This window comes from Tuber melanosporum (genome assembly GCF_000151645.1).
Source record: "Tuber melanosporum whole genome shotgun sequence assembly, scaffold_14, strain Mel28".
Taxonomy (NCBI): Eukaryota; Fungi; Ascomycota; class Pezizomycetes; order Pezizales; family Tuberaceae; genus Tuber; species Tuber melanosporum.
This window is the reverse complement of record NW_003298797.1, coordinates 123195-136518: the sequence shown is the minus strand read 5'-3', so window position 1 is coordinate 136518 and position 13324 is coordinate 123195. Positions and strand designations below refer to the sequence as shown.

The 13324-nt window shown below is 46.1% G+C and overlaps 1 protein-coding gene across 1 annotated transcript; it reads right to left on the bottom strand.

Annotated features, from left to right (window-relative positions):
- Nucleotides 1-12225: 12225 nt before the first annotated feature.
- GSTUM_00004606001 (uncharacterized protein) lies at nt 12226-12931 on the bottom strand (the record flags this gene model as incomplete). The annotated part of the gene is made up of 3 exons (XM_002836267.1): nt 12226-12409; nt 12480-12778; nt 12842-12931. The coding sequence occupies 3 exons, from the start codon at nt 12929-12931 to the stop codon at nt 12226-12228; spliced, it is 573 nt and encodes a 190-aa protein (XP_002836313.1).
- Nucleotides 12932-13324: the final 393 nt, after the last annotated feature.

Here is a 13324-nt window from a genome sequence, read left to right as displayed (position 1 = left end):
CTCAGTGGATTGGGTTTGGAGATAAGGCGTGGGGGGAAATGGACTTCTTAGAAGAGATGGTATTGCCTTCTGGGGACTTACAGGTTCTCAGATACAGGTTTAATGTATTTCTTAATTTTTCCTCTCATGTGAAGTATTGGTTGGAAAGGGGGTTGGGTGTTAGGAGAAGGATTTCAGTGTTAGGGAGGAGGTTTGGGAGTGTTGGTGGGTTGGGGGCATGGGAGACTTACCATTTGGTACAGGCAGCCTATCTTCCGACCGTCTACTATGGACTTGGGTTTGTAACTGACCATGCATCGTATGTGAAGCAGATTCAGGTCCACGTTAACGACTGCCTCCGATCAGTATTTTGAATGCCTATGAAGTTGGCAAACAACATACTATTAGTTGAGTTCGGGACGCCGCCTGTTGCTATTCAGGGAAGGTACCTACAACAGAGGTGTTATAGTTAGTTCATTAATTACCAGTACTGTGACCAGCATCCATGGTTCAGAGAAATACGGTTACAGTAGAAGGAGGGAGGAATGGTGGCACATTAACAGAATTCGGATAAGGAGCTCACCTGTCGCCTATCAGTCTCGATTGGGAAAGGCAAGGCAGTGATGGCTGCACGCCACGGAGTATTGTACAAAGACCTCTGTACATCTTCGGATGTGGTTTTGTACACAGATGGGTCCAAGTGCTCAGAAGGGGCTAGTGTAGCCTGGGCGGTATTTGAGAGAGGGGCCTTGACCCATGTTAACGGGTACTCGGTTCCCCCATCCTGGAGTATTGTGGAATGCGAGCTGTTTGCTGTTGTGTGTGCCCTCCAGCATGCACAGGATATGGCCAAAAGACGCCCAGTTCATGTGTTCTTGGACTGTGTGCCGGCCCTCATCATGGTTGACAACATGTTTTCAGATGGCGACTCAGATGAGTTGTAGGAGGTAATGGTGCCCTTGTTAAATACGGTCTCACATGTTAGTTTCGACTGGGTGCCCAGACACATGGGCATTGATGGCAATGAGATGGTCGACTTGAAGGCCAAGGCATGTATGGGATGCCCCTTGCGCCCTCTCTGTTGGGAAGGGGTTAGCTTTGGAGTCGGCCATGCAGCTCTGGCCTGAGAGCTTTAAAAGGAGGAATGGGGGACTTGGTATGCTAGAGAAGGGTACGGATACTATGCTTGAGAACTGAAGGTACCTCGGCATCTCCGAGGCCTAACTCAGATGGATTCCTATATTTTGATAAGGATTCGTAGTGGGATGGGCATGGTCAGCCATGATGGCTGTGATGGGAAGGAGGACCGACATCACTGGACTAAGTGCCCCCGTTATGCTAGGGGACAACCTGCTGATGAAGCTTTGTATAAGGATTCAGCAGTCCCGAGATGGAAGTACTGGTAGACGGAACATCGGTGGCTGGGCCTGGGGGTCCCTCACCATGTTAAACTAATAGATGGAGAACTGATTGTGGCGGGTAATCCCTTTGATGGCATACTGATGGTGGAAAGGAATGGGAGGACGGTGTTGATAGGAGACCCTACGACCTGCACCCGGTGCGAGAAGAAACACGATGGTAGTGGCTGCATTTTGCCTGGTAAGGTAACATGACCAAAGAAGTGGTTCTTTTTGCCCGACCAGCAACGGTGTAATTGTCCCTGTTGTGGTACTGCCATTACAGCTACAGCCACAAAGAAACGCACCACCTTCACAGAACACTTCGAAAAACGTCCCCGGTGTCTATGGATTTGTCACAATTGATTCTGGCACTCCCAACATTGGCAGTGGGATGAGCTGAACTTAGCAACGCAGACGTCAGTGGTTTTGAGATGGGCTAAGATGAATGGGTTGCTAAAGGAATCATGCTGCACCTACTGCGGTATGGTGTTGGCAGAGGGCTACTTGGATCTAGGGTTGCATTACAAGAGGGCGGAAGGATGTTGGGATAGACTGTATGTTTCTTTTGTGGAGTATGTAGGCCAAATTGTATTGGGGGTAAATAGGAATGAGGGTATGAGATAGTGGCTGGGTAGCGAGGTGGGAAGACGCATTAATCCGGGGCAGCACTAGTTGCTGCGAGTGCCCGTGAGCCCACTTAGGTAGTGATTTTTAGATTTATGTTTGGGGGGAGCGGTTGCGAGGCAGAGTGGTCCGTGGTAGTGTATTTTAGATAGTTTATTTTATGGGGAGCAGGGGGGGAGACTGGTCGTATGCCAGTGTTGGTGGTACTAGCATAAATAAAATTAGATTGAATGCTACGTACTTTTCCTACTTATTACTTTAACGAATATAAAACACCTTTACTATCTTTATATTTATTGCAACATTCATTATCGTTACGTCAAGGAAAGCTCTCCACGAAGAAGAGTTAGAGAAAGCTTATGATAGGCATTCCTAATAGAAGATGGAAGTCTTGTACTATTGGCAACGTAGGCAGAGGCCTAGAGCTATCGTAAGACTAAGGAGAGAAATATAAGAAGAAGAAAAGTATCATTCCCTGTCGCCAAGAACTAACTATCCAAGGAGAGATTATTACATTGATGCTTGAAGAGGAGCTGAAGAGTAAGATTCAGGAAATGGGAAGGTTCCATGAAAATATGGGAGCTCAAATTCAGAATCAACTTACAGTGCCTCGTCAGTTGTGTTCATGATCGTCTTACTAAGCAACTTCACCAAAAATGCCACTTCCCCCACTGCTGTTAGGAATACCAGAGCCCAATACCTAGGAACCACTCTAGGTAGGGTAACCCCACTCAGAATAGGAATCTCTGGTCTCCAACACCCCCCTCTGGCTCACTTACGGGGCCCGCATATCATCATATATATTAATCTCAGTTGCGTCCTGTGACTATATTACCACAGAATTGAAGGCGTTAGAATAATACCATATACGTCATCGCCGTCTGTTTGACCGGATCCTGTTTGCAGGATATAGGTGAGGGGACATTCGGCTAGGCCTGGGAAGTGGAGCGGAGTAATTCCGTCAACCACTCAGAGAGTTACTTGGCTTCAAAGACATGACACCTTTGGTATGGGCCGTAGGTAACAGGACGATTTCGCACAAAGAGATGGTATCAAATGGTAAAGAATCTCTACTAGAGACCAATACAATTATATACACCAGAAGAGTCTAGAACTCCAAAAGACACTACTAAAGAAGCCAACAAACTTCACGGAGTGTTGCAACTGGGTTTAGGAACACGTTGTAGCCAGGAGTGATCCTCAATACTACAATGGTTACTGAAACCTACTACCCAGAGAGCAACCAAGGGTTGCCAACCAAGGAATTAATTACCAGTCTAGTGGAGTGGCTTCCTGTGAGTTAATAGGAAGTCATCCAAAGAAAATCTATGGGTTGGGTATGGAGTTACAAAGGATCGGAGTCTAATGACCTACGATGGTTGTAATAATGACCACATTTGCAGATATAGCTGTTGATAAGACTGATCATTTTATCAATGGCGAAGACAATTGGAGCCAACTCAGTTCAACTTAAGAACTAGGCCATAAGTCTAAAGACTCTGCTAATCGGGATATTACAATTGGAAACAGTACGTTTCCTAAGAAGAAATATCGTAATTACCGAAGAGGGTATGATGGTTTTCAGAGTCCACTGGTGTTCACACCTGGGAAGAAAACTCGACGTTGCGAATTACGATTGAAGAAGTACATAGTTGTATGATAAATAAATATAGTCCGTGAATACTCAGACGTAGAATATAAATATCAAAGTGCCTCCCAAGCTTTAAACATCATCAAGTAACAGAGAAGAGACCATAACAATATAATACTGTTTCTACGATTCTACCCTACTTTACCTATTTTACTTAGCTCCTAGTAGTCATAAATGAAATGAGTCAAGTCCGAGCCTTCCTAGACAATCTCTATCTACAAAAATGAATCTCGATTGGCCTAGACAACCTTGAAGTCTATCAGGTTTTCTCCACCTAACAACTGCCACCTTGCTGATCACACAACCGTATGATACCTGCCCCATACAATATTTACACCACGATACCATGATCCTCTATTTAAATAATTCTTTAATTTTAATTTCCTCTGAATTTCCAATCGTTAACCGATCCGGATATAAATCAAACCCAAAAAAACGAAACTCAAAGACCACTCGACCTGAAATGACAAATGTGGAAAAAGGCACGATCATCAGATTTTTCTACTGCTTTCGGAATATTACTCTGGTTGCTCAAATTATTGGCCAACCGTGGTCAACTATTAAAAGCTTCCTCTCTCATGCATGTGAGCATCTATCCTTGGATAATATTCCTCATCCCTGTCACACACATGTTCTCAGCCAGTAACTCTAACCGGTGCGGGTACTCTGTTATTAGTTTTGTTTTATGTTTTGTTTTAAGTATCGCCTTGATACTTGGTTTGTTTTAAGTATCATTTGATACTTAGTTTTGTTTTATATTATGTATCACTTTGATACTTGGTTTGTTTTAAGTATCATTTGATACTTAGTTTTATTTTGTGTTATGTTTTAAGTATCGCTTTGATACTTGGTTTGTTTTAAGTATCGTTTGATACTTAGCTTTATTTTATGTTTTGTTTTAAGTATCACTTTGATACTTTATTAGTTTTACCAAAGTATATTGATTGATACCTTTGATTAGTTTTGTTCATGCCAGGCATGAACAGATTTGTGTATTTAAAGACTGCCTGTTTCTACAATAGAAAAGGCAGACTTCGACAAACAGTATTTCAATATACTTGGTTGAACGCTTACTTCTTTGTTCCTCAGTACACCCTCGAAGCCTCCTTTAGTTCTCAGCTCTCACCTTCTCTCTGGAAGAGTAGGACACCTGCTAACTATCGTATCTATTACCGATAACGTGATTAGCACTTTGCAAACACATTACAGTAACAGTATCACACAATCATCCGGGCTGCCAAATCTAACCAGAACATAACTTGATCAGATTTTAGGGATAAATATGGACTGGGTATTTCTCTTTCTACTGGTTGGTACCCATCTGAGCCTGAGTGATAGAACATAATTCTCTAATAAATTTATTCTGCATAGAGTACTCAGAGATGCCAATATCAAGAAATGGCTAGCCAAGTCAAGACCTAAGCTCAAAGCTGTCCATATAGCTAAGAGACTAAGATGGGCTACAGCTTACAGGAATTGGACAGCTGAGGATTTTGAGAGAGTTATCCAGAGTGATGAGTGCAGTGTGGATAAATCTAGGGATCCAAGGCAGCAGTGGGTTTTCAGAGAAGCTGGAGAGCAGTGGCTTGCAGACTGTATTCACCTAAAGGGAAAGGATAAGGGTATTTTGCTTATAGTATGGTGGTGCTTTTAGGGAAAGAGAAAAGGTTCTTTGGTTCTTATTACCCAAAATATCAACAAGACCAGGTATGTTAGACTCTTAAGAAAACATCTTTTTCCTGTAATTCATCAAAGGATTTCCTTTTGTATGCAACTTGAAGATATTCATTTTCACCAAGACAATACTCCTATTCCCAAGGCTTGTAGTGTTATGGAATGGTTTGGAAGGAATTGTATTGAATTGGTGGAACACCCCCCTTGCTCCCCTGAGTTAAATCCTATTGAGCATGTATGGGCTGAGCTTAAAAAGTGATTACACCAGCAGTATCCAAGGATTAGAGATACCCCAGGAGGAAAAGAAGCTGTTAACAAGAGGCTTGCACAAGTATTACCTTTGGTTTGGGAGACAATTCCCGAGGAGTTTTTTGAAAAGTTGTGGAAATCAATGCCTGGTAGAGTAGCTGCAGTATTGGAAGCAAGGGGAGGTTATACAAAGTATTGGCTAGCTTTATTTATTATTATTTTACTCTAAAATCTACATAGCAAATCATTGATCATTAACCGTTGATTGTTAAGAGGTAGTAGTTGAAAGTTCATCATACACTCGCACGCGCGTGAGCACGAACGCCATTGACAACTCCACCCCACGATCCCATGGCGCAACCATAATTAAACATGTCTCAGATCACAAACACTTCTGACGAGGCACTGTACTTTCCAAATCATTCATCAATAGAGATTCCAAGTCCTAAATGTAAGCAATATGCAGAGGAGGAAGAAAAAAAACAGACATCGAGATATTGAGACTAAGTAAAATCAATGAACCAGAACAAAACAATAGAGACCGCTTTGGGAGAATCAGCAAAAAACAGTATTAGGGGGCCCTGTAATCTCACGGAGTCATGTTCTACAATATTCAAAAACTCGAGGAATTTAACCTGTCTATCCCCAGTGCTGTAAGGCACAGTAGAAAGCTTTGGGACAATGTACCCAAACTCGAAGGTATATGAAACGAAATAGGAGCGCAGTTACATGGAATTCTCGCCTCATAAGTATGTCATTTCAACAATAGCATGAACGATATAAGTTAAGGGAGACGCCCATCTCGCATGTCTGAAGCCAAGACCATATGAACCGAAGCTCTACGAACCTCCAATGCATTACTCTAACTTAACGGTTTGAAAAGGAGGGAAGGGAAAAGACTTTGGACAAACCCCCCCCTTATGAAACGCGCTACGAGAGAACACGCCGCAGCACTTTTTGAAACACCGGAAAGAACACCAGCTAGTCCTTCTCGAAAATAAAGCGCATACCCTTTGGATTCACTCTAGCCGTGCAGGCCTAGTTCGATATAGATAAAAAAATATATTCCCCGAAGAGTCTTGGGCTTGCGCGGGGATTCGGGACCGAGGCCCAATGGATTTGTTGAGGTCCGGCGCGGGCCGAAGGAGACCGGAGAACCTGATCACATCGGAAGGTTTTAGACTGGTCGGGGCTGATCTGCTCGAACCTCAATCCAGTGCTAAATAGACGAGTGGGGGGGGGGGTGCGGTCAAATTCGAGTCCATTACCAAAACCTCGGGTAATAATTGCTAACAGCAGAAGCGGAGGGATGTGGGTGCATCAGAGATGAAAGTAACACAGCATGGTGGAGATCGGGTGGCTTGAGAAGAAAAATCACGTGTTACGACTGCCCCCTCAGACAACGTTTGTATGAGGACCGTGACCAGCCATTGAGGTGGAGGACAGTGCCCCAACATCAGCCCAAGACACTCCCCCTCTCAGTTGTGGAATCCAACGGTAAAAAGTAAAGGGGAAAGAACGCGACTCCGATAAACGCATGAGCCAATTGCAACATACAGGACGTTAGAGGAAGTTGATAACTCTGCCTATGATATTACTTGCATGAGCTATGTTGTAGTGAAACTCCGCAACAGTATGCAGACTTGCATCTACAACGCACCAGGAGCCAACCAACAAAAACCGTGGCCATCTTTTAACCTGCTCGTCGACAATCCCTGAACACGACCGCCAGCCTCTCAGGTAACTAGAAATGCCAACCGGATCTCTCCCCTCCCCCATGTGAATCAAAGTCTAGACTCCCCATCTGTCGGGGGGAGGGGGGAGGTGCCTTGCTCGTGGCGCAGGCATGTCTTCATAGCAGCCCTCAAAGAGGCACCCTCAATCGCATCAGATCAGGCGAATCGAACAGAATCCATCATCCGCCCATACCGCCCAAAAAGCGCTTCTACGAGTGATACATTGTGGATTAATATATCATCCGCGTACACGTCATCTACCCTGCGCATTCCACTGGTATCTTTCGTGTACGACTCTAGCACCCCCCAAATAGGCCTCAAATGTGCGGAACATGGCTAAGAGCCGCTCGCGTAGAAGATGACCTTCTTTTTAGGGAGGGTTTATCCTAGCTACCCCGGCGCTTGTGGAAACATCGCTTATCACTCGGTGCTAAATATAGATTTAGGGGGAATTGATATCAATTCTTGCCCATGGTGAGTGGCTCAGGCCTTTGCCTCTCCCTTGACTCACCAGAGAGTGGGGTGGGCTCAAGGGGGACCTGGGTGAGGTAGTGCTGGGAATGGATGGAAGAGGGACGTAGGTCAGAGAGTGCGGGGAAATGCGGTCCAGGATTAGAATATCGCTGTACCGTTGGATAAGCAGTGCCTTGGGGATAATCCCGTGATTCGTGAGGCCCCAACGCAGGAGGGCGTCTTCCCGAGAATTGCCAACTAAAGGAAGGAAGATCTGCAACGCTTTTCCAATTCCCTTGCAGAACAAGGATAGATTCTCCCCCCTCCTGGGTGTTCTACTGGGTTGGAGTTCACTCTCTCCGATACCCCCCCCCCCAGAAGCTCAATTCCCTCACCAGAGGCTTTCGTGATCCACTACTAATTCGCACTCGAGTCCCATCTGAGCCCCAAGTAATAAGGAGCCTCACACGATACTATAGTGTGTCACAAAGCTTGTTCCCTATGACAGACTCTCATCAACATCCTTGTCCGACCCTGTCATACCATCCCACATCCTCAAATCCCCGGTCCATCCAAAGCAACCTGGGTGCCGCCATCGGGCTCTGGTGCAGTCCCCAAGAAACAGAACCCGACCGGAAGACCCGATAAAAGATTGTTTTTTTTATCAGTGACTCTAGCAGGGCCCCAAGCACAACAACGTAAATTGGGGGACAAACTTTACCAAAAGGAGGCGATAAAGTGCAGCAGAAGGGCCAGAAAAAAAAAAAACTAAATAAGGAGTCTCTCCAATGTGCCGCGCGTGAAACAACATGATCCAGAATTATCATCCCTCCTCCCTGTACTTGAAGTAGGATAAAAATATGGATTCCCTCGCTTTTCCCATATTCTCGATCCCCATCTCCTTTCTTCCCCGCTCAAGCTAGATTTCCGGTGGGGTTCACGGTGAGAGGCGGTAGTAGAGATTAGGTTATTAAAAATTAAATGTAGTATCATGCCAAAAAAGCCCGATCCGGATAATGTTTGAGCCCTACAATTTTCCTGGAACCCACCGTAGCAACTAAGCTAAGGCATAGACAAAGCGGGTAACAAGTAACAAGACCAGACAATTAGCCTTCACCGACTCACATCCCTTTAGCAGAAGGTCAATTCTGCGCCGTGACGGGGAAGGGGAGAAGAAACAACCAAACAATAAAAAACCCTCAAGTCAGCCTAATACTCTCCTCATGACTAGCCTTGAACCGGTTGAGTTGGGCTCTCCTGTCTCTTTCCGCACACATACACACCGCAAACCCATGGATCGAGCCAGTGCATGACACAATCCGATCCCAACGCGACGGGGACTACCCGCACCCAAGCGAACTCAAATTTATCTGCTTTTGCTGCCATCCGCCGGTAGATATCCCCCCTGTCCTGGTTCCTGGCTCTCGCTCCTGCAGGGTTCTGGAGAGGGGGACCATGATTCATGATCCCTATCACCGGGAAATTCTTGCCGCCCGAGGATATAGCGCTTTTTTCCACTCTCTCGTACATCTTTCTTAGCCGCAAGCTAGCCAAGCTTCCGTTTTACGGCCGGTGGGTTGGCATGCTCGATATCATGGGTTAGAATAAACTTGTGAGCGTCGAAAGGCAAAGGGTGAGTTGGTTTGTTACAGTAGGTGGGTGGGGCTGGTTGGTGGAACGCGGGCCAGCCTCTTGTGGCTGCTGATAAGGTTGAGGTGAGGCTAAAATATCCGGTTGTCTGTGCATTTTTTCGGCTTAACCTGCTCCTTGGCAAGCAGGGGGATATTTGGCGCGTGTTGCGCGGTTTCGGAGGAGAATTCACTCGCCCGGGAGAAACGGTCCGATGATATGGGCATACCGGTATCTGGTGTAGTGGCGACAGTGTAGTTTGTTGTTGCTAAGCACTGGGGTGTGGTTCGCATCCACGGATTGAGTTCTGTCTACCATTGTGCCCCTCAGCCTCAACTGTGCCCGTGAGATGCAGCATCACGCTTTTATGTTGCACACCACTATACGTTCAATGCTTCAAACCTTTCACCCGAGAGAGCAAAAGAACCTTCTCTCATGCGTTCCCTCACCCGACCTATAGGTGATTGATCTTCCCCATTGTCAGGTCGCGAATCTTCCTGAGCGCGCATCCATGGCATGTCCGCCCTCCTCGTTAACCCTCCCCCGCCAGTCGCATATCCCCGCATGAGCCACGATCTCCCACTCCATTCCCCAACACGTGAAAATCCTCCAAAATCACGCTGTATTGAATGGAGCTTGCCGGGCGTGTCCCCGTTTACAAAGTGCAGAAAAGGTAGCCTCACCTCGCCTAAACATACCCTCCCCCCCACCTATACACGCAAAGCATATAAGTACATGTCCCAAATCCAGGTAACTCTCCGGTTCTGGATCCTTCTATTGTATGCATTGAATGCCCGGCACACCACAGTTGCACACACCACAGTTGCAGCGAGTACGGTTGGGTTGGTGGTGGTTAGTAGCGGCAGTTGGTACCGGTTGTGTACCGTAATTGAAACCACAATAACAATAACCGCAACCGCAGCAGGCGAGCTCTAGCTTTGTACTGTACTCTTACGCTTGCCAGTTTACTTTGCCCTCTCCTTGCTTTTTCTGCTTACCCTCAATTCCCCCCCCCCCCCACTCACTATAGATGTAGAGATCTCCTTGTGTAGAGCCTCTCTTTCAACCTCTCAATTAATAATCAATCACCAGGGAAAGAAAAAACGTGTAAAAAAACACTCCAGAAGATTCCCCTGAAATTATTACACCTACCAATCAAAGGCCAATGAAAAAGCTTTCATCTCACAATACAACGTAACAAAAGCAACCCTACATAGGACAAATTCCCGTAACCGGTAACGCAAGCGTTAGCGCGCTGGTTGGTCGATGTACGAGTACTATGCAGGTAAGGCATTAGAGGGCTTGGCGGGTACAATTGACTTGCTCGTCAAGACATGGAAAACGTTTACCCATTCTTCAATAACAATTTATCACCCTGGCACCCCCGAGCCGGCACGAGTACCGGTAGGCCAGTGACCAAGATGGCATAGCAACAGAGAGAAGTGGATGGGTGCGAGTTGGCTTTCTTCACTTGCGCAGTTTGACAGTTGGTGGGAGCATGGCAGGTAAGCTGCATATGCTACCAAAAAGTTACTAGCCGTATAACGGTTATGATACAGGACCCACAAACCGGTATGATACTCTATCCCCCACTACCGGTATCATGGCTTACGACTCGGAAACTCGAAGTCTGGCAACCCAAGCAAGCAAATACCGCACGGTGGGTAAGCATTAGTGAACCCCATCTCATCGCCCTCCCCAATGGAACCTGAAGGAGTATTCTCTACCTTTCCCTCTCTCCCCCGGAACTTTCCCCCCCCCCCATCTAATCCCCCAGAGAGAGAGAGCGCTAAACGCCAATCTCCGCCGTACCATATCAGTCATCCAACCCCACCTACCTAACCTAACTCCTATCTCCAGCCATCTCCCACGCGAAAATCACCTTTTCACTTTGCCAAGAAAAAACACATTTCCCGAAACAGTAATTACTCGTACTTGTAGTGCCCCCTCAAGCAAGAAAACCCTGCGCCTTAAAACGGGTACCGGTAGACTAAAACAAACGACATGCTAAACGCATTAGTGGCGGGCCCCTTCGGTAATATCGTATGGTACCAGCGGGTGGGCATAACGTCGTGGTATTAGCTATGGTACTGTCAGTAGCTAATGAATTGTGGGAAATAGAGGGAGGGAGCAGGTTATGGGGGGGGCTATTCCTCGCATAGCCATTTAATCTGCTTCCTTTTCTATCGTAAATAACTTTGCGGTGCTATATGTTGTATCAACTAAGGGTGGTAATTTGCCTAGGGGATGTTTTTTTTCCCCCTTAGTTCAAGTTTCCGTGATCTCCTGGACTGGTTGATGTACCAGTAAAGGTACTGTAGCACGAGGTGATCGAAAAAAGTACGATATTAGTAGTGGTGGTATAAAGACTTAAATATTAATAAACTAGAACTAGACTAGGCAAAGGAACTAAATAAACAAATGGCTAAACTAATGGTGAGCGTTCTCCAGGCAAACCCGAGTTATTTCGGAGGAGCCACAAGACTAACTTGCCCGTCCATGGTTAAAGAAAAATGAAAACATAAAGATGAAATTCCAGAAAATAATGGGGAAGAGCGGACAAAAATCTATAAGCTGAGCCTGTGCGCCAATTGCCCTCGATTTCTCCAATTTCCTATAACCCCCGGTGATTTTTTTTTTTTTTGCTTTTTAGATAAATTCCTCCCTCGCTACCCTACCCCCACCGCAACCAGACAAGATATTCCACATCCCTTCCCTCTTCTGAGCTCTCGCAAATGCCGTTAGAGGTGAGCTTTTAGCAGTCGAGCAGATGAGCAGATGAATGAGGAACAAAGCTTGCTGTGATTGATTGATTGTCTCCACCTCCAGCTCAGTAGAATTCAGCGGTGACCGGAGGTGAGTTGGACCAATGTTTGAGCAATCTGTCGACAGCATTGGTCCATTCTTGGGTAAGGACGTTGGAAAGTTGCTGTGCACTCGCCGCGTCCGGGACGACGTTGCCCCACATTGCGGGTTGGAAGGCGGTCTTTGTTGCGTATTCAGAAATCATGTTGCTGGTAAAAATATTAGCTCGAGGAATCTCAATACGAGCCTTGGAGGTGGAGGGGAGCAAGAGGAACTGACTCATTCTTCATCTTGACAAGTAGGAGCCAAGCAAAGTTCCAGCTCCTGTTGCTAGTGGGGTCGTTGTAGACTCTCCATTTGCTATTCTCTAGGAGATCGTTTGAGAAGGGATATTTTTGAGTTAGGCCTCTCAGTTCATTCAGGAAGTTGGAACCAACGTAGTGGTTCCATGCATCCCTCATGACTGTGCAATATTCGATAGTGTTGATAGAAGCTAAGACCTTCTCAATTCTCCGCAACTCGGTGAGGGTATTGACCCTGTGGCTGCGGAGAGTATGTAACATTTGGTTGATCTCAGTCTAGGAAATAGTTAGCATTCCATGAGTTTTGCAGTGAACTTCCGGAAGTAATTGTAGCATTACCTGAGAAACAATGGCTGAGCTGCTCCCCGGAGCCCCGCCGGTAGAGGAAGGGTATAAATAATCAGAAGGAGAGCTAGAATAGTTGGACATTTCCGGATAGTGGTTTGGATCGGCTAGACTGTGGTTGAATGAGTCGATCTGGGCTTGGAGGGTTGGATGAACCCGGATTGCGGGAGTTGCTGAAGTGGAAATTGGGATTGGAGCTAAAGAAGTAGAAGGGGGAGCAGAAGAAGACCGGCTTGTTTCTTGAACTGAAAGATGTGATTGCTGTTGCTTGCTTGATGAGGACATGCTTCGAGGAGGGAAGCAATGAGGTCTTATAAGAGGTGAATTGAAGTGTGGGCTGGTAGCTTGGGGTGCAGTGTTATTCGAGGATCTAAGGAAGGTAGTCGGTGAGATAGCTTGCTTGAAGTCGGGCTGAGTTGTGCTTAGACCTTGTGGGAATTTGTAAGGAATAGGAGCAACGTAAAGAATAATGGCTTG